Genomic DNA, 26,493 nt, shown 5'->3' on the forward strand with positions numbered 1-26,493 from the left:
ACTATATCGGGCCGGGTTTAGCAGTACTTAAAATGGGTCTGTGTCTAATTGGGCTTGTGCTATAAAAACAAAATACAGGGCTAAACCGGCTTTAAAATTGATGTGTATATGAATTAAAGTTCTTTGATGAATTATTTATAATCAGTAATTAAGTTAATAACAATGATGATACTGATAATAAATTTATTTTAAATATTCTTAACAAATCAAATAAATCCTTCATGTTTGAATAGTTTATAAATACTTTTTTGAAATTATAAATACTTCTTGCAATCATTTGTGTTCATAAACTTATATTTATTTTCTTTTAAGCAATTTAAGGTCACTTGTCACTACTTAGGCACGCCATTTATTTTAAAATATATAAAATTTAGGAATATGGAAAAAAAAAATCTTGAGTATTAGAAATTAATCTCAAGAAAATTGGCTTCTTCAAAATGATTTCCTAAACTGTGGTATTATTTGTAATGTTTTGAAAGATGGATTGGGTGTTGAATTAAAATAGTCAATGGGTCTTGATTTTTAAAGTATAATCAGTTAGATGGAAAGTTAAATTGATGAGGTAAAAATTAAATAAAAATAATATTATATATATAAATAATAAGTTCATAATATGTGTAATTGTTAGTAGAATAACATAATATGATCATAAATTAATAATATATTATAAATTATAATTTTATAACTTGATAAATATATGTGAATCTGTTAAATAAGGTATGAATAGGTTCTAAGATATCTCCATTTGTGCTAGTAGTTGTCAACATCTTCTTAAAAAAATGGTCCATGATTATATTATATTATATTATATATATGTGAAGGGTCCAAAAATAAAATTGACTTTTAGTAGAGTTTAATTTTTAAATTATTTTTTTTAAATAGCCTTTTTTATATTAGATTTAGACTTATATAGTTTTTTTAAAAATTGTTTCGATTTCTATTTCAATGACAATTCAACTATGATTTGACCCTGATCAATAATGAAAACAATTTTTTAACCTAGATCAAACCATTGATGGTTTAATCATTCCAATATTATTAAAACAATGCTCATTTGGCTGGTAGGGTTTCTGAGTATGAAATCAATAATTGAAGAATTTTGAATTTAAGCATGCTTGTTAGCCGGCGTAAGATTGTAATTCCCAGAAAATATAATTCAAGCAAAAGCCCCTGAACTGGATTTTATTGTTACAATCATAGAATTGAAGATAAGAAAGTACTCTCGAAAACATATATGCTCGTACATGCTCATCTCATTTTTAGATTCTTTTATCCTTTTTTTCCCTTTTATTTTCCCATCACATTCTTATTTTTGGATTAAAAATTCAACGTTTAAGATTCAATATTTTTTTTGAATGAAGAGATTCAATATTGAATTTTTAATTTTAGAACGGGGAAGTGATTTAATATTAAATTTTGACCATGTTTTTAAATAAGTAAATAAATGTATAGATTTTTTAGCTCACCAAGTATTTAGAAACAACTTTAATAGTGCAATTCACAAGTATTCCCATTAGAATACATAAACTTTATGGTTTTTTATATAACCCAACTTGCCAGTTTATTACACGGTTTATCTATAACTTTGTATCAAAAGAAAAGAAAAGGAATAAGAATAAGAAAAGTATTAAATAGCTACCCCATCCCTTTGACATCGCCACTTTGGTCTTCTTCTCCAAACAGTCTTCAGAACTTGAGAACAAAGGTATCTCTTGAATTTTGTTCTCTCATGATTTTTCTAATTATAATTTGCGTGTTGATCACCACTATTGATTTCTGTTTTAGCTTAAGAGATGCTTGTTTCTTTTTGTTCAGGTCCCGTTGCAATTTATGCTTGATTTGTACGTGGGTTTTGTTTGATACTCTCTTCTCTTCGTCTCAATTTACAAAATATTTTTTAATAAAATTGTGCTTATCAATAAAATTCATTAAAAGTGGTTTATGTTCTATAATCTTAAAACACACACACATATATACTTTCAAAAATTATCCTTCATTTAATATAATCCTATTTGTGAAACATTAAGTGGAGAGAAAAAATATAGTAAAAAGTAAATGATAATATTAAAACATGTATAATGAATGAAAACTTACTTTTATTAAAGTATCTTGTATTTTAAGATATCGAATCATCTTCAAAAATGTCTTATAAAATGAGATAAAGGAATATATTTTTAATTATTTGGGTGTTGGTTGATATGTGATATATCTAAGTGGTTGTGGATGTTTTTGGCGAACGGTATTTGTTTTTTTAATATTTAAAAATTATGTCATGATTCCATTTACATGTCCCATATATATATATATATATTTTAATAAACTATATGTCATATATTTTTTAAAAAATCTTCAACTGTTACATTTCACTTGTAAGGCTTGGCTCTATTGTTTGCAAATTTTAATGAGAAATTAACTTCTATTTTGAAAAAGAAGATCACTTTGGAAAGAAAAAAAAAAATCTAGGATGTTTGTTTTAAGTTGTTCAAAATAATAATATTTTTAATTCTTTTCTAGTAAGTTATCCTGAATACACTTCGATTACTTGGATAAATACTAGTAAGTTATGATTGTAACTAATCATAAAATAAATTCTATTTTTATTAGACAACTTGAAAATTATTTTTGAAGTTTAAACAAATGATTCTCTAGCGCATCTTAAACTCAATAAAAACACAGATACTTTTATTGTAAAATGATCTATATGAGTTGAGCGGTGTTTAGATAGATTTTGTAGTTCAGTTAACAATGATATTTGAGTTCATATCTTTACGAAATATACATTCCTAAGCAAAGAAACCATTTGTTAAATCAGCTTCAGTAAAGAAATATATACATTCTTATCTCATTTTTTATTAAAATACATATAATTGAGGGAAGTTTAGTTCGATTGGTTGAAAGGGATTCAATTAACTTATCCTACAACTTCAAATTTAAGTCTTGACATATATAGTCTTTTTAAGTAAAAATGTTAAAAGTATCTCTAAGATATTCATAAAACTGCTATCATTAATAACCATCCTATATGGTAGAGATTCGGATTAGTCTTGATACCATCAAGTTTTTCAAAATATCGAATGATAGATTTAAAAAAGGGACACAAAAATGAATTAGCAAACTTTTGCACTACACAAAACATTGGAAAATAGTCTTTGATGAGCTCATGTTTACAAACATAGACAAAATTTAGAAATCTTTTTGCGACCTAAATTTGTAAATGAACTACACAAATCTAACTTTGAGTTGCAGTGTAAAACTGAGTTTGGAAGGTAGTTTTAGTTTGTGAAATGGAGGTTTTCTAGAAGCCAAATGTGGTTGGTAAGTAAATTAAGCTTTCTAAATCTAAGTTTGTACTTTTAAACTGAAAATCAAACAAGAATTTAATTAGTTGTTCACAAAATAGTTGAGCAACCATTTTATTCGAGAGAATAATATTGAAGGCCCTGAAAAGAAAACTATTATAATAAATACCTGTTAGTTTTATATCGAATATTGTGTTATGAAAATATGAACATGTTGTAAAAAGCTAAACCTTAACTTATTAAATTTATGAGAAAACCCTAACAAAAAATACAAATTTTTTAATATTATTCTTCCATTTTATTATGCGATTGAAGTTGGAGGACACAACTATAAATTAAAGAGAATCATTCCCTAGTTAAATCAATGCGATAACAAACAAGTATTCCAATTCTAATTATATTAATTTAATCAAAATCAAAATATTGTTAAAATAGATTTGGGGCCTATTTTGGATAGAACTTTTAGGATCTAAAAGGGAAAATCATATCTAAGTCCTATAGAACAAGTTTAATTGCTAAGTGATCGCATAAAATTTACAAAATACTCTTAAATCCCAAATCCTATGCATTTATGATTGGGTAAAAGAAAATGACAACTCAATGAGGGAAAAATGATAACGTGGTATTAAATTCAGACCCAATTTGTCATGTTCCTTTCCCCAATTGTAAATATCTTTTGCCAATTTGTAAATACACAAGATTTGAAACTTGAGAATGTTACGGTAGATAATAATTTTAGTTTTAGTTGTGCTAAAGGACACTGCTTTTAAGAACTATTTTGTCACATTGAATTGGTTTACGATAACTCTCCAGAATTAAATAGACTCATTTTGCACTGTTAGTTAAGGGCACATAACAAAAGAAACTAGTAGGAATAAACTTAAGAACACATGGCAAGAAAGCAGTATTAGCGAGGAGGAGAGGTGGCCTGAAAGCTCAAAGGTTGTTACAATCCATTCTGTCTGCAAGCGTGCCTTTATATAGGCTGCAATCTGGACACAAATGTTGGACACTTAAGGCGCTAGATTAAGCAATTGTCATGAATCGTTGGGAAATAATAGGCTTTGATGAAATTTGTTTAAAGAATTTAAACCCCTATTTGAAGCTAAAAGTTTATGATGTTTAAATTTGAAATTCAAATAGCCAAATTTCAAGGTTTTTGGATAAGTTCTTTAAATGAATTATTATTTTTTTTTTGCAAAAATAAATTTGATAAAAAGTGCCTAGTATTGCATTAACTTGCTTGTAAGGGATAAGTCAACTATTTTTAATTGTGACTGCCTAGTGTTGGCTTATCTTGTGTGCACAAATCTACTTCTTCTCTAAGCCTTTTTATTAGTTCACTTTTACTCCTTGGTACTTACATCATTGGAGTTCCTTTATGTGAGTAATGTGGAATTTATCATTTCCACACACTACTCAATGATTACAACAAGGAGAATTTTGTATATTTCATGGGACCTTTTGATAATTAAATTTATTTTATGGGACCTAGGTGTGATTTTCCCAATCCAAAAAGACTTTCTAGAGCCATCCTCTTAAATGTTGTTTGGTTTATTTTTAGAGAAAATTATACAGAGATCTCATAGAGTTGACTTATTTATATAAATAAGTTTTACAAAATTTAAAAACCACAATTAAGTCTCTTCAGACTTGAATGTAATTTAAAATTTTAGTAAAAAGATAATAATACCCCTATTAAACATATATACATTACATTAGTCAAATAATTTATAACTATTTCATTAATAATTTATAACTTTAACTTTTTATAACTATAATTTTACATATTCAATAATTAAATTGATCTAAAGTAATTATAAATTAATTATTTGATTGATGTAGTGTATGTTTAATAGGGATACTATTGCCTTTGCAATCTAATTTCAAATTATACTCATATTTCAAAATTTGAGATTTGACTATAGTTTTTAAATTTTATGAGACTTATATATAAATAGGTTTATTCTATGAGACCTATGCATAATTTTTCCTTTTAAGTTGAGTTTGGATTCAGTTGGAAAACAATCCTCACGTATCACATCTCAAATGTTCATTTTCTTTGAGTTTCCGCTGGCTTTTGCAAAATGCAGCCACATGACAGCCTTTTCTTCCTATATTATAATTAAAAAATAAAAAAACTATTAAATATAACATTTTAAAAGTAACTCTAGATTCTAGAAGAGGTTCTTCTATTTTTCATAATTGATAACTAATTTTAAAATAACATATCTGAATTTATTTTTAATTATAAAAACAAATTTATTTTATGACCTATTTTTAGAATAGTTTTTTGTTCTGAAAAATAAAAAAATGAAAAGCCTATTTGAAGATGTGTTTTCTGTTGTCTGTTCTGAAAAATAAAAAAAATTAAAAATTATTTTATAGAACTAAAAAATCAGAACATCTTTTAAATGTTTTGCTACTTTTTATCATGCAAAACGAGAGAAAATGTAGCAAATGTTATGCTTTCACTAATGACAATTATGTTGATAAACTAAATTATTCTTTTATCATTTATTTCATTAATTTAGATATATTTTTTAAAATAATAATTTAATTTTTTTATTTTTAAACTTATTTTAAAAAATTACTTTGAAAACATAAAAACAAAGAATAGAATGGGCCTGTTTGAAAATATATTTTTAGTTTTTTATTTTTCATAAAGAGAACAAAAAAATTTGTTTGATAACATATTTTTAAAAAATATTTTGAAGAATTAAAAAAATAAAATATTATTTTAAAAAAAAAAATGAAAACAACTTTTAGGTGTTATGTGATTATTGTTATGAAGAATAAGAAAAAAATAAAAAATAATAATTTTTATTATTTTTTTCTCAAAATATATTCTATAAAATATCAATTTTTAAAATAATAAAATAAAAATAATTTCAAAAAACCCCATAAACTCCAGAACTCTTGCTATTGTTGTTGATTTTGAACCACTCTGAGACCTTGAAGGTCAAAATAACCAGCGAGAGTCCTTATATTTTTGTTTGGGCTAGTCCAGCCCATTTACGGGTCCGAAGACAAGCGAAGCGGAAACACATTGTTGTTGCTATAAAATCCATACATGTAAAAACCCTAGTACCTCATTGCCCAGGCGCACGTTCGAAGTGGTCGACGCTCTTACTGAAAGTTCGTTGCGGCTGGAGCTAGTGGGGATTACAACATGAAGGTTCTCATCCGAAACATTCATCTTCAGCGATTTGATCTTCTGGTTTGTTTGTATTCCTGTTTTCTGTTTATCGCTTGTGGCTAAATCTCCTGCAATTCTGCAGTTCAACATTGCGAATCCCACGACTGGATGCCAGAAGAAGCTGGAGATCGATGACGATCAGAAGCTGTAAGATTTTCACCTATCTAATATATACGTTCTAATTTTCAGCTTGGTGTTAGTTGCTGGTGCACGTCGCTTGTGTGCCTCATGTTGTGTTATCATTGTGATGAAAGAATTGGTAGAATTGATTCCTGAATAGTTATTTCGTTAGCTGAACATTTCGACATTTCCTTGATATTTCATAGTCTTTACGAGGAATCTAAAGCTTGTCGCTTTTCATATTATTCCAATGATTCATCGTTGGCCGTACCGTTTGATCTCGTATAGAGGCCTTTATATTTCTAAATAATGATATCGAGACCTATGTAACTACACTTCGCGTGATTTGCGCTGCAAATTATTATGGTTGTATTACAATTTAGTGCTTGTTAAGTTTTGTTTTTTGCATCGTCTAATGTCTAATTCACTTTAGTTTCTGTGATTTTTTGTTTTTAATATGTGATTGAGCTATCTTTTGGAACCTACTTTATGGTTACGTTATACTTGTGCAGGCGAGCTTTTTGGGACAAGCGTATCTCACAGGAGGTCAGCGGTGATGCTTTGGGCGAGGTATGCCCTTAATCACCATTTTTGTCTACTTCAAATTTGAAGGAACTCTAAATTTTATATATATTCATTGTATTCTTTTACATCTTTATATCTGCAGGAATTCAAAGGCTATGTCTTCAAGATCACTGGTGGTTGTGACAAACAAGGTTTTCCAATGAAACAGGGAGTGCTGACCCCTGGTCGTGTTCGGCTCTTGCTCCACAGAGGTAGGATTATTTTGAAGCTCGATAGATCCAAAAGTGCTAGTATTGTGTGGTTGATTTAGGTATAGGCTGGCATTAGTATTCATTTTATTTAATTGGCTTGAAGGTTTTGTGAATGATTCCATTTGTTTTCCTGCCTTAGCTGTCTGAATTAAAATGAAATTTTAGTATTTTATTGTATTTATCTCCTCATTAAATTTTGGCTTTTCTTACCATCTTTTTAACATACCCATGGTTGCCATCTGAGCTTGTTTGCTCTGCTTTTGTTCATAGACATGTACTACTATTGTGCTAATTTGTTTGCATGGGAAATCTGAGCAGGAACTCCTTGCTTCCGAGGATATGGAAGGCGCAATGGTGAACGCAGGAGAAAGTCTGTGCGTGGGTGCATTGTGAGCCCGGACCTCTCTGTTCTGAACTTGGTTATTGTGAAGAAGGGTGAAAATGATTTGCCTGGACTTACTGACATTGAGAAGCCAAGGATGAGAGGTCCAAAGAGAGCATCCAAAATCCGCAAGCTGTTTAACCTCTCCAAGGAGGATGATGTGAGGAAGTATGTCAACACCTATCGCCGTACCTTCACAACAAAATCTGGTAAAGTCATGGGTGCCTCCAACTACTATGTTTACTCTTGTCATTTTCATGTGAGCTTAATAAAAAGGGGATTGATCCTTAAATGGATTTGAGGATGATATCTCACATTGCTTTCAGCATCATAGCTAGTTCCAATTCTGGTGTTGCGTTTTTTTCTTAAAATTTAATTGAGATCTTTATAGATTGAAGTGATTCAAGAAATGGTGAAGTTAAACCCATGTACACTGAATGATTTCTTGACCTTTTTTTATACAAATAATTTCTTGACCTTTAGCCTCGCTCTTAAATTTGCAATTTGAATCATGACTCTGTCCAGATCCTGTCTTGCAAATTTATAGCTGCAGGTCGCATTTACTGTGTATAATCATACTTGAGTTATCTGACATTGCTCCTTGGTAAAAGGATGAGCTTATGCTGTTAAGAAACACTCCCACCCACTGAAATTTGGTTATATGGCTTTCATGGTGCAACATACAAGTCAAATAATTACATCTCAAATCAGAAGATTACTATTTTAGTCTGCCAGATGTAGCTAAGTCGACTAGAGGATGAGAATAGCCTACTCAAATATATAGATGTTTTAGTGCTTGCTTGGCTAGCACTTTTCAGATTTCAAATGCGATTCTGGGGGAATTTCAAGGCAATGTTTGTGAGAAGCAAAAAATTGGAGCTTTTGCGATAGTACATTCGAAACGGAAAAACAAACCCTTACCCTTAGATTATTCGGAATTGCTTATTATTATCATTGCCATAGCGTTTTTGATTAACATGTTTGGTTGCAGGCAAAAAGGTGAGCAAGGCCCCTAAGATTCAAAGACTGGTCACACCTTTGACCCTCCAAAGGAAGCGTGCAAGGATTGCAGATAAGAAGAAGAGAATTGCCAAGGCGAAAGCAGAAGCAGCCGAGTATCAGAAACTTCTTGCCTCGAGGTTGAAGGAGCAGAGGGAGCGCCGAAGTGAGAGTTTGGCCAAGAGGAGATCCAGGCTTTCTAGTGCCAAGCAATCCGTCGCAGCATAGGTCTCTTCCTGAGATATGGTGAAGATTTAACTGTTACCTTAGTTTTTGGCAGCGTTTTTCCATGATGATGGTATTTTTATGATTATGATATATTCGTATGGTTTTGCCAGTCAAATACAATGTTTTAGTTGAACGCGTTAAATGTATTTTTAATTTGATGTTTGACATTTTACTTGAGTTCAAATGAATTTTGTGACCATTTTGGCGTGGTAACACTTTAATTTTGTTTATTGAAACGCCACTGCTTAAATGGAATGTTATACATAAAGCTTGTGGGTATTTTCCAAGACACCAGAATATACAGTATTACACCATGCAGCATGGAATGTGGATAATGATGGTAGAAATACGTGGTTAAATTATTTATTTTTTAATCGTCATAACTTCATGATACTTTTTTTTAGGTCTGAATATTGTCTAAAACGCTTATTAAACCACAAGTTGTGTGCTTCAAAATCATATATGTTAATTTTTTTTCAGGGGTCTTCCAAATTGTTTTTTCAATATTTTATTGCGTGCTCGCTTATGTTGCACTTTTTTTTGTCCTGGTTAGAATCAGATGTATGGGTACTTGTTTTTTTTTTTGGGCCAACTATGGGTACTTGTAACACAACATAAAATGCAACGACAATTTGAGTCCATACGGGATAAAAACATAGTCTCACACAAAACTTACAAGTACTTATGTAACCATTTTAAAGTTGAGTTAACTACCTTTAATTTTTTTTTTTTGTAAGAATATATGGCCATGGGAAAACATGCAGGCAGAAGAATTATTTAGTCATGTCAAAATACATGATATTTTTATATCCAGAAGGCAGCTCATCAAAGATTGTTTAAGTTAAGAGTATCATTGGATGCATAGCCAAATAGATTGGCACATTTGTTTGTTTTCTAAATATATGATTGAAAGTTATTGTCCAATATTTTATAATTTTAAAGAACATTCGAAGCATCTCTGAGAAATTGAGAAATTTCCTTTGATCATGTCCACAAAGAAGTTAATTGTTGTGTTAACTATTTAGCCTAAATGGCTTTGAGAGATCATTTTGACACTATTTTTTTTCATAGACCGTCCACTGAATGTAGAAGTCTTGTGGCTTCACATAAATTGATTTTGGTCTCTTGCATGATTTTTACTATGGCCATGTATTAAAAAAAAAAAAAACAAAGAATAGGGATGATTCTAGGAGAAGTGCCAAATCAAGGACAAAGCTTCAAAGGAACTTCGAATAGATGTTAACTTTGATTAGCTATCTATTGCGATGAAATTTAATTCCTGTCAAAATGCCTAATAGTTCAGCAATTGTGCTAGACTGATAACTAACATATTTGAAAAGTCACTTAATCTAGTTTTTATGAGTGTCATGAATCAAGTCTCCACAAGTTGCATCCAATTGATGTTAATTGATTTGTCAATCTATAGTTTAGCCTAGCCTATTTTAGGAGGGCTTCATTTTGCTTTAGATCTTGCAACCACCTTTGATAAGAGGTTGGTCTTGGACTATAGATTGTTATCATTGATTAGTTGTTGTTTGTTGATGAATGCAATGTCTTTGTTCGGTGTATTATCTTGCCTTTCAAATGTTTCAGGCTTCCAGCATGTTAGAGCGAAAAGTTTTTGCTAAGGAGTTTCTCTTAAGTTTGAAATTCCAACATTATTTTTTCATTCAAAGTTATCCATTCCTACATGAAAAAAGAAAAGAAAATATTAAATTTAGAAGGCTTAACTAGTTTCATCCAAATTTCCTTACAATCATGCAAGATGTGAATTGAGGAGTATGGGGAGTTACAACCATAAGAGAAAATCCTTTGATAAGGTCTATTCTCATAAGTGAAGGCATAATTAATTTGGAGGTGGTTCCAAATAACTTGAAAAAAAATTAATTTTTTTTATAGGTTGGCCATTTTTAAATTCTAGACCAAATTTTTGAATTAGCTAGGTTGCACAGGCTGTCCATAGTTTTGTAGACAGATTTAATGGTGAAGTTACCATGGTTCGAAAACCTCCCGTAAAGAACATCTTCATCACCTATCTTGATTTTATTGAGTCCCTTAGAACCCAAAATCCACTTGAACTTTTTTAGATGTAAAATACAGATCTTGGAATTAGCCTCTATCTTGAATGTGTTTGTTGATTGAATCGATACTGCTAATTCTTTTGATTGTTTGCTTGAGTTGGACGGCAGTTAGATTAAGCACAACCCTCTTGCTTGCTTTTGTTAAAACAGGAAAAAGAAAAAGAAAAAGAGTTGTATATTAACAAAAAGGGGTAAGCTATTTTTTTAATGAAACGACACCGAATTTTAATTTAGGAAAAAAGGATTAGCAGTTTTTCACTTCCCAAGTTACATGAAAATGATTCTCCAAAACCTAAAATACTCCATTCCGACTACAACATAGAGCATCTGCTAGAAATTTGCTTAGTTTAAAATATAGAGCATTATGCATTTTTTATAATTGCTTTCTAATTGTACCCCCATTTCATTTATTAATTTTTTTAAAAGGTTTGATAATAAATTTGTTCCTAAATTATAGGTTTAGGAATGTCTGGGTTTCTAAATTTGCTTTTGGTATAATGTGTTCAACTTTTGAAAACATTACAACATTATCTCTATTGTTAATAAATATTAATTTTGACTGTTAATTGACTAAAAAATAATAAAAAATGATCTTAAAAATTATAGAAAAGGACAAAATAATTCTTAATCTTTTTTAAAATTCTTGGTCACTGTCCGTAAGTGTGGGTCATTTTTTATATTTTTTTGATCTTATTCTATAAATTTTAATTAACTAATGATCAAAGTTAATTTTGTTAATAGTAGGGGCGATGTAACATGCTCTTTATTATATTAGATAACTTAACTATAGAATCATTAAATCTACTATGGTAGAAAGTGAAGAAAATATCATTAAAAAATCTATCACAATAGAAAAACGTCTTGCTCAAAATTTGAAAAACTAATTATATATGGTAGAAAAAAAATTTAACTAAGTCTTTGAAAACCCTACCATAGTTATAAAAGCAAGTTAAAAATTCAAAAACATTAACCATGATAGAAAAGGTTTAATAATACATTCAAAGCAAGTGTCATGGTTAAACAATAATTAATCTTGACTTCAACAATTATCCATGATAGAAAAGAGTTTGATTTAACTTTAAAAAAACTATCATGAATAAAGGTTTCCTTGGTGTAAAAAAAAAAAAAAGAAGAAGGAACAAACATCATTTGATTTCTATGAGAAATCACTAGTTTTCATGAATATTTTGAGGAGATATTTAATGGCAATATTTGCCTATTTTTAACTTTTCAGTAGACACTTCAAAAGGCTTTTTGGCAAAAAATTTTTTGAATACAAACACTTTTTCACTAAATAATTTGTCTTGCAAATAGTATTTCATGCAAACTTCAAATTAAAAGAAATCTTCAAAAGGCTCGCGCGCATATATATTTTTTCACTTACATACATGTGTGCCTATGCACACATTAATTTCATGAGAAAAGTTCTTCCTTCATTTAAATCTCACCATTTGATGGTACTCTTGACTCAATCATTATACAACTTCTTCACTACCCCAATCATATCCTTCTAATTAAGTTAAAACACCTATCATCAGCACACTCTAATAACTTGTACCTCAAGTTTCACTTATAGAAATTATCAAAATTTTGTTTTTCAGCCTTTCATTCACTTTGTCACTATTAAGTTTTCTCAACTTCTTCATTAATGAAAAGGAGAAATTTAATTATTGTATATTAAACTTACTTCCATAAAGGTTTAATTGGCAGGCAACAACCATAAGAAAACACACAATATTGACAAATATCCCCTACTCATTATAGGAAGGACTAACTAGCCGATGTGAATTCTAGTTTGCAACCATTTATACTTTTGTGTAAGAGTAGATTTATTTAGTTAGTACACACATTCTTATATCAAAAGGTACCCTTATATGTGCACTTTTATTATGAATTATGAACGTAGCATAGAGTTTATCATGCCGTTTTTACACATAATTGTTGTTCTTGATTATTTTCTGAGGAATCTTAATCTATCATTTTCTCCTTTAAAATTCATATTTTAGCAATAAAGCTTAACATAATCACTCTTATTTGCTCCAACACTGCACTGTTTTAAGGTCTAAACGTATTAATAATGTCTTAAGTCTTTTGGTTTTGCACCCTTTGAAAATCAAAAACGAAAATGCAACAAATCATTATAAAAGTTTCATAAAACTTGTATGTTGTGTACATGCCCATGTATATCAATATTTCTAAGTTCATAAAAGGATCGATAATTTACCCAATTTCATATGAGTAATAGAGCTAAGAAAATATTTAATTTTGGATTGAAATGAAGAATTTGAGAATTTGAGGCGTGTGAGAATTGAGAATTTTAGTAAACATAATTAAACTAATTAACTCTTGTATTATTAACTTTGTTGGCCACTAATAAATATGATTATTTTGGGTCGAACTTTGAGTAATGAAAATTTGAAGTTATGATCAATTGATAATTGATGGTTCAATTGGATTGATATAAGGCTAAATGATGATTGAGAAATTGATTTGGAATTATATATAAACCCAAATGCAGGGACAGATTTATTTGTGTTGTAGAGGAGGCAATTGCCCACAAGCCCAGAAAAAAAATACATATAATGATTTTAAATATTTCATGTGCCTCCATTCAAAAATTTCAGCTACCCTCTGCCCCTTCAAAAAAGAAAAGAAAATTCATGTCGTCCTATAAAAAAATTTCACTAATTTCCTAAAAAGTTTATTTGACCAAGGTCTTATGTATGTGTTTTAACCTTACATAGAAAGAATTTTAAAAAGAAGGTAGAAATAGTTTAAAAAATAATTTTCTCTAATTTTATGTTTAAATTGAAAATTTTATCACAAAAAAGTATACTATACAAAAGAATTAAATATTATTGGCATACAAAAGTTTAGATGCATGAGACAGATCTTAAATGATCATGAACTAAGCCTTTATTCATTGAACTTACCTTTATTGATCAAAATTCAAGAAACTTAAGTTTTATTAATTAAAATGAAAAGCGAAACTTTATTTATGTTATTATAATTTTATATTTTATTTATAATTCTTTAATAGCATTTAATTTTAATGAATTTTATATTTAATTAAAATTATAATTAATTTAGTGATAATATTAATATAATATTTATTTATGTACAAATTTTCCCCTCACAAATTTATTTTTTTGGATCCATCACTGCCCAAATGGTAATAATTGGGGTTCTAAGTTTATGTATTAACTTAACTATCTCTCAAGAAATTGTATTTTAATAATTATCTACATAACTTATGTAAACTTATTTTGACTACGGTCCTATTTTGATATTTTTATTAGCTTTGGCGAGAGAATTCCAAACTAACAAACATACGTTAGCATACATAATAAACAAGAAAATGGTTACTTCTATTATTCAAAACCCTCCATCAATGGGCGTCTCGCTGCTCTCTCTCATGGAAGAAAGGAAAGGGTCGCCGCACTGAACCAATGAATTTTGTGTGTGTGTTTATCAACTTTTATTTAATTATTTTCCTTAAGTGTGTGTGTGTGTGTATAATTTTATTATATATTAAAAATCTTTCATATGATTTCAAATCTCCGAAACATCTATCTTAATTTTTTAATATTTTTAAGGCTCTCAAAATTCCAATGCGTAAACTTAATTGATAGATTTACTCAAATTTAAATGTTCATAGTATTAAATAATTATAATCTCTCAAATAATAATTGACTTACATAACTTATTTAACCACACTTGACCTTATTAATTTTTTCTTTTTTTTTCTCTAAAGATTCATGACTTGGTTCCATATCTTTAAAATTTAACTCTTAGATAAATTTTTTCCTCAAATAATTATTTGGTCAATTTTAATTACTATAGATATCATCAACTTCACATGAATATTAATAGATATTTGCCACTTTAATTTTCACTCAATAATTCAACTTCTAATGCCACTTAAATTTTATTATTAAAATTAGGATGTTATCGGCAACATGGCACCTTTTTTTTCTAAGTTGGAAAGAAACATAAATTAAAGGTCATTATGCTTTTGAACTTTTCTCATAAAGTCTATGGGTGTCTTGAACTCAAATTTTGAATCATTTTGCCGTGAATATTTCACCTGCCTCATTATCTCAACGTCAATGTGTCTTAATGGTTTTGTTTTCTGCTTGGTGGGTCTCATGCTTATACACAGCAACTCCACCTCATCGTCCTCTTGCTCTCCCTCTTCCCTCTCTCTCCTCCCTGCTGTTTAGCTAACGATCAATATTAATTTTATTAATAATAGAGGCAACATTATACTCTTTTTAAAAGTTAAAGAAAAATATTTTATAAAAAATAAATTTAAACGACACTGCATTCTATAATATATAAAACGGACAAATGTTTTGATTTAATTAAAAAAAACATATTAAGTATATAAGCGTGAGCATATAAGTTTTTTTTTATGTCTTTTAAGATGCAATTAATAAGATATTTTTGAAAACACCTTTAATTAAGGAATGGATTAATAAAATTTTAAATAAGGATAAATATAAAAATAATGTATAATTTTAAAATAATTAACTAATCATTGGAAAGTGTAATTTAATAAAAGTACCTTATAACTTAGGGTTAATGTGCATTTTTACTCCTGAACTATTCTCTTAATAATATTAATTGTCCTAAACTATTTGTCGCAGTAATTTCTCCTTGAACACTGGGTTTCTTTGGAGAATGGTTCAGGAGTAAAAATGTACTTTATTTTAAGGGTGAAATTGTTATGTCAAATAATTTAGGACACTGAATACTTCTTGAAAATAGTTTAAGAATAAAAATGTACCTTACTCCAATAACTTATAACATTGAATGAAGGCCTGAAGGGAGTAAATCCTATGGAAAATAGAATCCATAACATTTGTAACAATCATTCCTCAAGCAAAGTCATAAAAAAACATTTGCAATAATTTCTGTATCTCCAATTCATTCTTCCTATTTAAAAATCACATAAAACATAATTCATCCATTTAAAAATATAAGATTTTTTGAAAAGTTAAATGTTAAAAAATGTAACACATTTTTAGTCTTTCGAGACACAATCATTGCTTTTTTTTTTCTTCCAAAAGTGCCTTATTGATGAATGACTTTATATTTATTATAAGGTATTTAATAGGGTTAAATATGAAAAGATAGAGTTAGTTTGAAAGTAGGTAACTAATTTATTGGGGGGTGAGATTCGGTTAAAAATGCCATAAATTTTTTAACGGAAGGAGGATATTTTTATAGCGTCAAAGAAAATTTTAAAATTTATTAATTTTGTCTAAAAATTTGATAAAGTTTTAACTTTATTCTTGTTAAATATAAATTACATTTAATGAAAAAAATTCGTCTTCCCAACTTACAAAAAGGACAGGATGCTGTATTATGTTGTTGGAAAAAGTAGATGCAACAACCACTTTGTGTTATAGGTTTAAAATTGACTTGCCCATTAAATTCTGGACCTACCTTGTACAAATTCATGCATGCATGCGTGCCTAATGAATAGAACCTTCTGCCGTGTGAAATTTATCTTGTGAATGAAATGTGGTCATAAACTAGGTATGAACGTGTGAATTTTTTTTTTTTTTTCCACAAAAAATTATGGGGCACGTTTTATTTTGTCGGGCGGCATTATATTAGTCTTTTTCACAATTTAAAAATTTCTCTCCGGCCAAAATATTTTCAAGAAAAATCTCATTTTTTATTATATAAGTAGAATAGAAAATGACGGTGATATGACTAAATTCAACTCTTGGATTTGAAAGTTCGAACATAAACGTAAATGAGATTAATGACCTTGGTGTCTCTCTGTTTGTTTTTTGGTAATGTACTAAGCGGCTTTATTTTGCTTCACACAATATAATATTTATCTCGAAAATTGAGCTAAAAACATATTTAAAATTTTAAAAGTGACATCTAAATGGGAAAATAATATGAAATTAGCAATAATATCCGGTCGTTGTTGGAAAAAAAAACATAAATTAGCATGAACAATATGTTGTTGAAAAAAATATGCAAAAAAAAAATGTTGTTTTAAAATAGTGACTAAATGGACGATTGAAAACCTTCCACGAAATGCCCATAATATGGTGGCTTATTACTGATTACTCCTTTCGTTCCAAATTATAAAATATTTTTAAATAAAATTTTATGTATTAATAAACCTCATTAGATAATCTTAACAACTTTATTTTTTCAAAATAAAAATATAAACTTTAAAAATGCCTATCATTTAATATCTTGAAAAGAAAAAGGGATGAAGATTAATTATAGGGAGAGAAAGGATAATATTGAAATGAGCTTATTTAATAAAACCTTAATCTTCTCAAAGTGTCTTATATTTTGAATGTCAAATTTATCCCAAAAGTATCTTATAATTTGGGATAGAGAGAGCATTTTTTCTTACATGTATCCTTCTATTGAATGCAATCTTGTGTTTTGTTAGGTTGTGAGGGTTTAGCCCCTCACACTAAATCCAATTCTCATTAGTTTATTACTAGCTAATTTGATATAATGACTTATTAAAATTCTCTTCAAAAATGTCAACCATAATTTAGCTTGAACAACATGTGGTTGACAAGTTTGATATAATAACTTATTAAAATTATTTTCAAATTTTTTTTTCGGTAAAAAGATCTTTATATCCAAAACTTTTATGCGGAGAGATATTTTCTTTTCCTTTGAACTTTCTCTAACTATACAACTTCATTTTCCCAATGTCATAATTATTTCTTAAAAAAAATTAGACGAGTATATATCAAGTACAATATTTTTCAACATTTTTTGGGGTCTCATGGCCTTTTTGTAATATTATTTTTCTAAGATTTTTCCTTCCACGCTTTTGTATTTTACTTTCAATTTTATTTGAATTTTTTATTTAATTTTATTGAATCAAATTTCCTTCCATATGCTTTTCAAAACACCACACCTGAAAATACAATCTAATAATATGTAATTAGATACTTGATAAATATAAAAGTAAAAAAAAAATATTGCCTAAATTCTCCATGCATCACACAGGGTAAACTCTAGTTATTACCAAAATGGTAAAAAAATTATCTCACATTTTGAAAATGAATAGATTTGTAAACCATATTTTATTCAGTCCCTTGCTCTCATTATTTTTACTCTCAGCAAATGAACAGGATCAATCCCAGTTTAACTATATAAATTGTACATAAATCACAGGCAAGTTCATAGAATTATATTAAACATTAAATTAAAATTAAATATTTTAAAGAATTAAAATTCTTTGAACATTAAGAAACAGGTTATGACTAATATACCCCTTTCATTCTCCTATTTCATCAGAAATACTGCTGAGATTGGAAACTTTTGAAAACAAATTAGTGCGTTCAAAGGTCTGAATCAACAAAGTCAGGCGGAAATATAATTATTAATTAATACTAATATCATTAAGGGAGAAGGACACTTTAGTTTGAAAAGAGGTAATTAATGACAGTGAAATCTTTGATAATCTTTTCTGAAACATGAGTAATAAATATCAATTTAAATAATTATAAATTTAGAAATTTTAAATGCAAATGAGATATTTAAATTCTAAATGCCATTATCTCTCAATTTGGAATTGTGATTCATATTTATAATTATCTAAATCTTTGTAACAAGTTTTTTAAAAAGTTTTATCAAAGTCTTAACTATTATTTTTTTAGGAGAATTTTAGTTAAAGACTAGAGTAGAGATTTAATTTCAAGTGGGTTCAAAAAAATTGTGAAATTACAGTTCAGTTCAGGAGAGAAAAGTCAAAAGAATTTTGATGGTGAAAAATTAAAATACCCTTCACTTATTGTGCAGAATCACTAGTTGTTAATTTTTTTATTGTACTTATTAATTTATCAATATTACTTGTAAATTACATCTTTTTGTCAGACAATCAATAACGTCAATTGTTAATTTATTAATTTTATTTGTTAATTTACTAACATCAGTTGTAAATTAGAAGATATGTTAGTAATTTACAATTGATATTAGTAAATTAAAGACCTGTCAATAATTAACAACTGATACTGCTGCTTATAATTGAAAAATTAATATTAAGTCTTATATAATTATTGATGTATCAACTCATATAATTTATAATTCATAGTCGTAAATTAATAAGTGGAGTAAGAAAATTAATAAGTAATAATTCTGCATAACAAATGAAGGGTATTTTAATTTTTTTACCATCGAGATTCTCTTGAATTTTTCTTCTTTGAATTAAACTGAAATTTCATAATTTTTTTTAGACTCACTTAAAATTCTGCCTATTTTTTTGAACTTTACTGGACGTCCAAAAAATGGCATAGGGTGTGAGTAAAAATTTCAAAACTTCTTTATATAATTAAAAAAAATAAAAAAATTAAGGAAGTCAAATATCTTAATTTGGTCTATGAATAACTGTTTTTTTATGATATAATTTTCTTATAATTAAAACTAAGTACTGAAAGGCAAAAAGAGAAAAAAAAAAATCTTCACTCCACCATGGGAGAAAAAAATACCCGGGCAACAAAAACTGTTTTTTTTTTTTTGGTCGAACTTGCGAAATCACGTTCCTGGGCACAACGAATACGATAAAAAATAAGTGTTCTGTGTAAAAAGAAAATGACAATAATAAGTCAAATTATGTGGTTGTTAAATGTTAAGCTGATGATTATTTACGGCGTCGTCTATTCTTTTGATCGTTCCAAAATTTGGACAAAATGTCATTTTCGTACCCATAGATATCTAGAAATGATGACCGATATGATTGGACTCCGTCAAAGGGGTTCGTGAATATAAGCATTTAAAAATATATTTTAAACTAAGTTTATTTTATAAAAATTTTTAAATAATACGGTTACCGTCCCTATTTATAAGTTTTTTTAAAATTACACATAATGTTGAATTATGTGTTTTGATGATTAACAAAAAGAAGTATATTATTTTTGCATATTACATACATTAACAAAGTGACAATCTTTAATAGCATGAAAGATCAAGAGAAGATTTAGTTTTATAGGTTTATTTATTTTATTATTATCTTAGATTCAATTATAAAAATTAATTAGAGCTATCACATGTTTTAAAAATAGTAAAAATGTATCATATAGAACCCGTCTTATGTTTACAAGTTCATTGTCCTTACGTGTTAAACTCTTGGAATGCACTCATGTTTTGTTATCTAATCCACGCTTGATTTGATTTAGGTCATCGTGTGTTTTGGCTATTCTTTTGTGCACGATAGGATTTAGTGGATTCAATTCAAGTTTGAGTTGAAATTGAAACTTGCATCAATTAGAATCTAAAAGTGAGGCACAATATTGTGTGACAATCTACACTTGATCTATAATAGGTCCACAGATGTTTTGGGTGACAATGTAGACAAGTGTTTTGGACATGTTTCTATGTTCTAATTCACGTTTGAGTACATTTAATGTTCATGCTTGAATTGTTTATGTGTGTCAACTTGAAGTATGCTTAAGATAATCTACACATAACTCAAGATTAAATCAATCTTGACTAGCTTTTAACACTTAAAAACTTTTCGAACTTGACTTAGAGAACTTTAAATTGAACAAGCTAAATTAAGCTTGTTTTAGAAGAGTCAAACATGTTTTAACTAATTGAGAAGATATTTGCTTCTATATTGCATTCCACGCTTGATCCCTTATAACCTCATGCTTAAACCTGCATATAGCCTTACGCTTGATTTAACTGTTTACTCACATTAATGTACCCACTTGTGTTTTATCTTTTAGAGAAGCTTGGTGCTTATGCCTTCCAAATATTCTTGAACCATATATAGCCTCACGCTTGATTTAGTTGAAGAAAATTAGAGCCTTTTGCTTTAGTGCCATTTCGTGCATAATGCTTTTCAAATTACACTTGAATTAGCCTCTAACAAGTTAAGCATTTAATGTTGAACGTAAAAAAGTGTTTTTTTGGCAATTTCACTTCTACATGTCATCAATAGTTATAATTCTTTTTTTGAATGTTCCTAATGATCTAAAACATCCTAAACTATATATAAGACCTAATTTAAATGAATGAGTAACATATTTATAAGCATTAAGTGGTTTGTATTCAATTCTTAGCAATATTCTACCAACTTTGGAAAAAGTTTTCAAATGTTTATCAATTTTCATTATTATTACATTTACTTTTTTGGAGAGTTATTACTGTGAAATTTTTTTTATTGATTTGAAATTTTAAAAAGAGATTTTTTTAAGTGACTGTAACAACTTGCTAGTATAGTAAGTATTGTTAAATCAAAATTAGTTTAGTTTTGTGAATTGTATTGTAGTTGAAAGCACCCAATTAAACTTGTGATTTAGTGATAAATTTCAAGAGTGATTTTGAGGACTTTATATAAGCCAAGTAGTTGGGCTGAACCAGTATAAATCTCTTGTGTTAAGCTTTTTTCTTTTCTCAAACCCTTAATTAGTTCGGCCTTTTGCATTCAATTTCATTTGGTTCTTCATCTTTCTAGATTGAAAAAACTTTGTGAAAATTTCTAGCATTCAATTCACCCATCTCTTGAGTGTCAGTCTTACCAAACACACAATAATGAAGTTCATTAAATATAACTTACAATTTTAATTTTCTATAAGCTTCCAAAAATAACCTTCTTTTGTGGAAAAGAAATATATTTAAGGAGTGAAATAATGAGTGATAATATTAGGATAATTATTATTAATGAAGTCTTATTTTTTCAAAACATCTTATATTTTTGGATATCAAATTATCTCAAAAAATGTTATAAAATGGTACAAAGGGAGTATCATATTTTATAAAATTTAAAAAGAATGAAAATAAAGTTTCAAAATGTAAATTAATGAAATTTAGGTTTATGCAAAATTTTTTAAAAAGTGAGTTGTAAATATTTATTTAAAACCGTTGTAAACAAAAAAAACTCAATTATAAATTAAGAGTTATATTTAGAAGTTAAATTTTTATTTATAATTAAAATTTTTAAATTTTAATTACTCAAATTGATATTTATAAATTATTTTTTAATTTTTTTATAAAAATCAATCTGTTATTAATTTTCTTATATTAACTGTCATTTTTCTAAAAAATTATTATTTGGGGGGCCGGTCACCGTGAATGTGGTCCCTTGGCACAGAGAACTATGGTATCAAACAACTCTTTTTCCCTTTTTTTTTTATTTATTAAGAGAAATTGTGGGGCCTGCTTTAAAAAATGTGATGTGGGATTCACAGTGAAAAAATAGGAAATGGATGCGGAACAATATGAAGAATAACAGTTAGATACCATGATATTAAATTAATATCAGTTTAGTTTTTGTAATTGTTTTTAAAAATAAGTTAAAAATATCAATTTAAATTGTTATAAATTTTAAGAATTTTAATTATAAATAAGTATTTAAATATCAAGTATAATTTTTAGATTGTAACAGAAATTTTTGTTTATAATTGTTTGAATTGATATTTATAATTCATTTTGTAGCAAATTTTATCAAAAACCTAACTATCATTAATTCATTTCTTTGAGATCAAACTACTATTCTTTCTAAAAAATATGGGTGTGATTGTGAGAGATCTAAAATTAGAAATCTAATTCATACAAATTGTGAAGTCTTAGGTTTACACCTAGTGAAATATTGTGTTTGGAATTTTAATTTTACATATTAAAAATATTTTAGATAAAATATTTTATTGCTTGTATTTTTAATAAATGTAATTAATTATAGAATAAAACAAATTTTGATAAAATAAATTGCTTGTATCTACACATAATGTGCCTTTTAAATATCTAAATCAAATCACGTTGTTTATATTTTTAAGTTTCATTGAACTTTTTCTGAGACCCATTGGATACTCTAAAATTAAAAGGGGTAGAATGGTCATATCTCATGTATAAAAACGGAACAATGCCATACTTCATTAAACGTTTATTAATTTGACTATTTGTTGGATGGAAAAGATACATAAAAGATCCCAAAAAATATAAATAAGTATCATATAAACAAAATTAATACTAATGAGGGAGAATGGCATTTAAAACCCTCTTAAGAAAATTTATCATAATAATGGCCTATTAATTTTGTATAAGAATACGTATATGTTGTTTTTAAAAGCTGAATCTTAATTTGTTAAATTTTAAAAAAACTCAAAAAAAAAAACTTGATGAAGTAGAGGGATATTCAATGTTTCAATCTCCTTTGTATCGATCAGATTGTTTTGACAAGGATAAAGACTTATCTCCATAACACCCCCTCTCTGTAGAAGTGTGCATTTTCCTTCAATGCTTTCGCAAGAATCTTTTCCAAAGATTATCATAATTAATATTAATATCATCTGAACCATTAAAATTCAAATCAACTATTAAGATAAATTCACTTATTTATCAATTTTAAGTGAAGTATAAATTTATAACTATTGATCTAAATTTTAATAGTTTAGATGATATAAGCATTCAATACTTATATTGTACAGTCACCGAATTTAAATCCAAATATACACAAGTTGTTACTCTATTAGGTACAGTTGAGTTTCATATTTCTCATGATCACTTTCTTGTCATGCTTTCATGTCTTTTAGACCTTTTTACTATACTACTCATGTACTTATGTATTGAAAACTTTTTTGGCCAAAAAAAATGTATTGAAAACTTATCTGTTAATGTTAATTTTGATTTATATATATAATATATATATATATATAAAGTAGAGGGTAGAGGGGTATTTGTATGGGTAAAAGTTAAAACCGAGACATGATGGGAATATAGGGAAGGGATAGTTTGTTGTCACTCAGTGACGAGGGAGAGTAATTCGGTGAAGATGACGACATGTAATTATAATTGCACGCAACTTCAACTTTAGACAATTATACTGAACAAGTTATGCAAATCTATCCATAATTATTATTTAAGGATGTATTGGCAAGTAAGGATATGCAAAAAAATGATAAGTAAAGTCCCACCCACTATGTCACATGCAATAAGTAGGAACATAATTCATCTTGCATTATACTATGGCACGATTTTTGTTTATACTTTATAGAAACCTAAAAAAACAATGCAAAAATCTCCAATCTACAAATAAATGCATACGTTGGCAAACATTAATGATGTCAAAGCCAAAATAATTTAAATTTATTGAACCAAAGTGTAAATAAGAAAAATATGTATTTAAATTTACATAACTAAATAAAATGTTATACTTATAGGGTTTTAATTTATGTCATTTATTACAAATTTGAACATATGTATTTTCCATGTTTCATTTCGAATCACATACTTGAGACTTAATTTAAATTAATTGATCCCCTTAGATCTCTTTATCATTTATCTTATTATACAAAATTGTGGGAGATAGGAGATACGTTTGAACTTGTGTCCCCTCTTTTCATATACATAAATGGAAATTATCCAACCCATCAATTCATGGATTACATGATCAACTTGCATTTACATCCCCACGAGAAAGCGAAATTTGCCCATACACTGCCCAACTAAAACCAGAACAAAATTGACATCACACATTCTCACCCATGCATAAATCCATCGTACCTTAAAATTCATCATACCGTTTGGTATGTAGAAAAATGTCTTCTAGGGGGGAAAAATAAGAAATGCACTTGTATCATCTTTCTTTTTAGATACATTTTTTTTAGAAAATACTTTTCATATACTAAACATGCACATATATCTTGAAGCTTCCTGGACTCTGCTAGGAAGAAGAGCTCATCATAACATGTCCCTCATCACCATATATATACAACATGAGATTTTTTCTCTCTTTAACTTGTATGTTGATCCTGCAGGAAATTCAGAGACTACGTACAGCAGAGGGTTATTATATATATTACTACCTCCATGAAAAAATGTAAGGCATTTTTAGTGTTTTGAGGGTTGTAATCATTATTTTTTTTTCAAAAGTGTCTTTATTGATGAATGATTTCTATTTATTGTAGAGTGTGTTTAATATGGATAAATATGAAAAGATAGAGTTAATTTGAAAGTAAGTAACTACTTTATTGGAGGTAAGATTCAGTTAAAAATACCTTAATTTTTAATGGGGGAGAGTAGGTATCTATGTATGAATATACAAAATTGAGAAAGAGCAATATTTCAATCTCCTAATTTGTATAAATGGCTGCTTAACATGAATTAAGGCTTATTTCCATAACACTCCCTCATTGCAAAGCTGCATTTTCTTCCTATGCTTTCGTAAAAAGCTTTTTTAGGATTATCATCAGAATATTATTTGTCCCCACCTTTAGTGCAAACATACACAAGTTTGTTACTCTATTAGGCATAGTTGAATTTGATATTTTTTTTAATCTCTTTCCACTATTAAAAAACTGATTTAATGAGGGATGATCCCTAACTAAATGACATATATCTCTTGCTAAATGGAAATTAGCAAGGGATTTCATCTTTCACTAATTTCGTAGCAATAAACAGGCTAGTTAATTTTAGCCACAAAATACATTCCCTCACAAATTAAGACAGATACGTGTTAAGAAAGTAGGGAAGAGGTGGTTTGCTGTCATGTAGGAATGATTGTTAGGTGAAGGTGACGACACTTAATTATAATTATACGCAACTTCAGCTATGCAATTAGACTGAATAACTTGTGCAGACAAATTAAAGACGGAAGAGGTTGACGCGAGGAGGTTTTTTTTTTTTTTTTTCAAAGAGTTAACTTGTAAATCTATCTATAAAGTTTAAAGTATTATGTAAGGAGACGCGAGAGGTTTTTTTTTCCCCCGGCATCCATTGTTTTTTTTTTTTCAAAGAGTTAACTTGTAAATCTATCTATAAAGTTAAACTATTATGTAAGGAGGACTGGTACATTTAAGTCAAGTATGATATAATATTACCCATGAACTCTAAAAACGATACAAAATTAATCTCCAATTTGCAATGGAGACCAAATATATGGCAGGTAACTCGTTTGTGAGTCTCACCTGCTATATCACATGTAAATAGATTATGGACAAAATTCATCATGTATTACACTATGGTACACTTTTGCTTATAAAACCAAAAAAAAAAAATAGTGCGAAAATTCCCAATATAAAATAAGTGCATACGTTGGCAAACATTTGATGATAAAGCTAAAATAGTTTAAATTTTATTTGACTCAACTGTAAATGAGGATATGTGTGTGTGTGTGTATTCAAACTAGCATAAATCTTAAGCACAATATTTTATTTTATTTTGTCACCCTTCATGACCTGGGCGGGGTTGAACAATTAACTTGGGTGGTGGACAGAAGAAGCATGTGTCTAGGTAGCTTTCAAATTGGTTTTGAATCAAAGTATGTTTATGTAGCTGTGATGCATGACAAAAAAAAAAAAATATTGTACCAAGGTTTAATTTATGCCAATTAAAACAAATTTGAACATATATTTCCATGTTTCACTTCGAGTCAAGTAAAAACATCAACGTTTTGACATTTATGATCAATGTT

The 26,493-nt window shown here is 28.1% G+C and overlaps 1 protein-coding gene across 1 annotated transcript; it reads left to right on the plus strand.

Moving 5' to 3' along the window:
• Positions 1-6,385: 6,385 nt before the first annotated feature.
• On the plus strand, positions 6,386-9,202 carry LOC129285989 (40S ribosomal protein S6). The gene is made up of 6 exons (XM_054922017.1): positions 6,386-6,477; positions 6,581-6,645; positions 7,131-7,188; positions 7,286-7,394; positions 7,713-7,985; positions 8,768-9,202. Exons 1-6 carry the CDS (start codon positions 6,472-6,474, stop codon positions 9,001-9,003), a joined length of 747 nt encoding a protein of 248 aa, XP_054777992.1. The 5' UTR covers positions 6,386-6,471; the 3' UTR covers positions 9,004-9,202.
• The last annotated feature ends 17,291 nt before the right edge of the window (positions 9,203-26,493 follow it).

This window comes from Prosopis cineraria, unplaced genomic scaffold (genome assembly GCF_029017545.1).
Source record: "Prosopis cineraria cultivar Desert tree isolate PC_DT_omini unplaced genomic scaffold, ASM2901754v1 PC11, whole genome shotgun sequence".
NCBI classification, from domain to species: Eukaryota; Viridiplantae; Streptophyta; class Magnoliopsida; order Fabales; family Fabaceae; genus Prosopis; species Prosopis cineraria.

Excerpts from the sequence above, each read along its gene's own strand:
- LOC129285989 (XM_054922017.1), top strand. Across the intron at positions 6,646-7,130 it reads ATCGATGACGATCAGAAGCT|GCGAGCTTTTTGGGACAAGC; the intron begins GTAAGATTTTCA and ends ATACTTGTGCAG. Across the intron at positions 7,986-8,767 it reads TACCTTCACAACAAAATCTG|GCAAAAAGGTGAGCAAGGCC; the intron begins GTAAAGTCATGG and ends GTTTGGTTGCAG.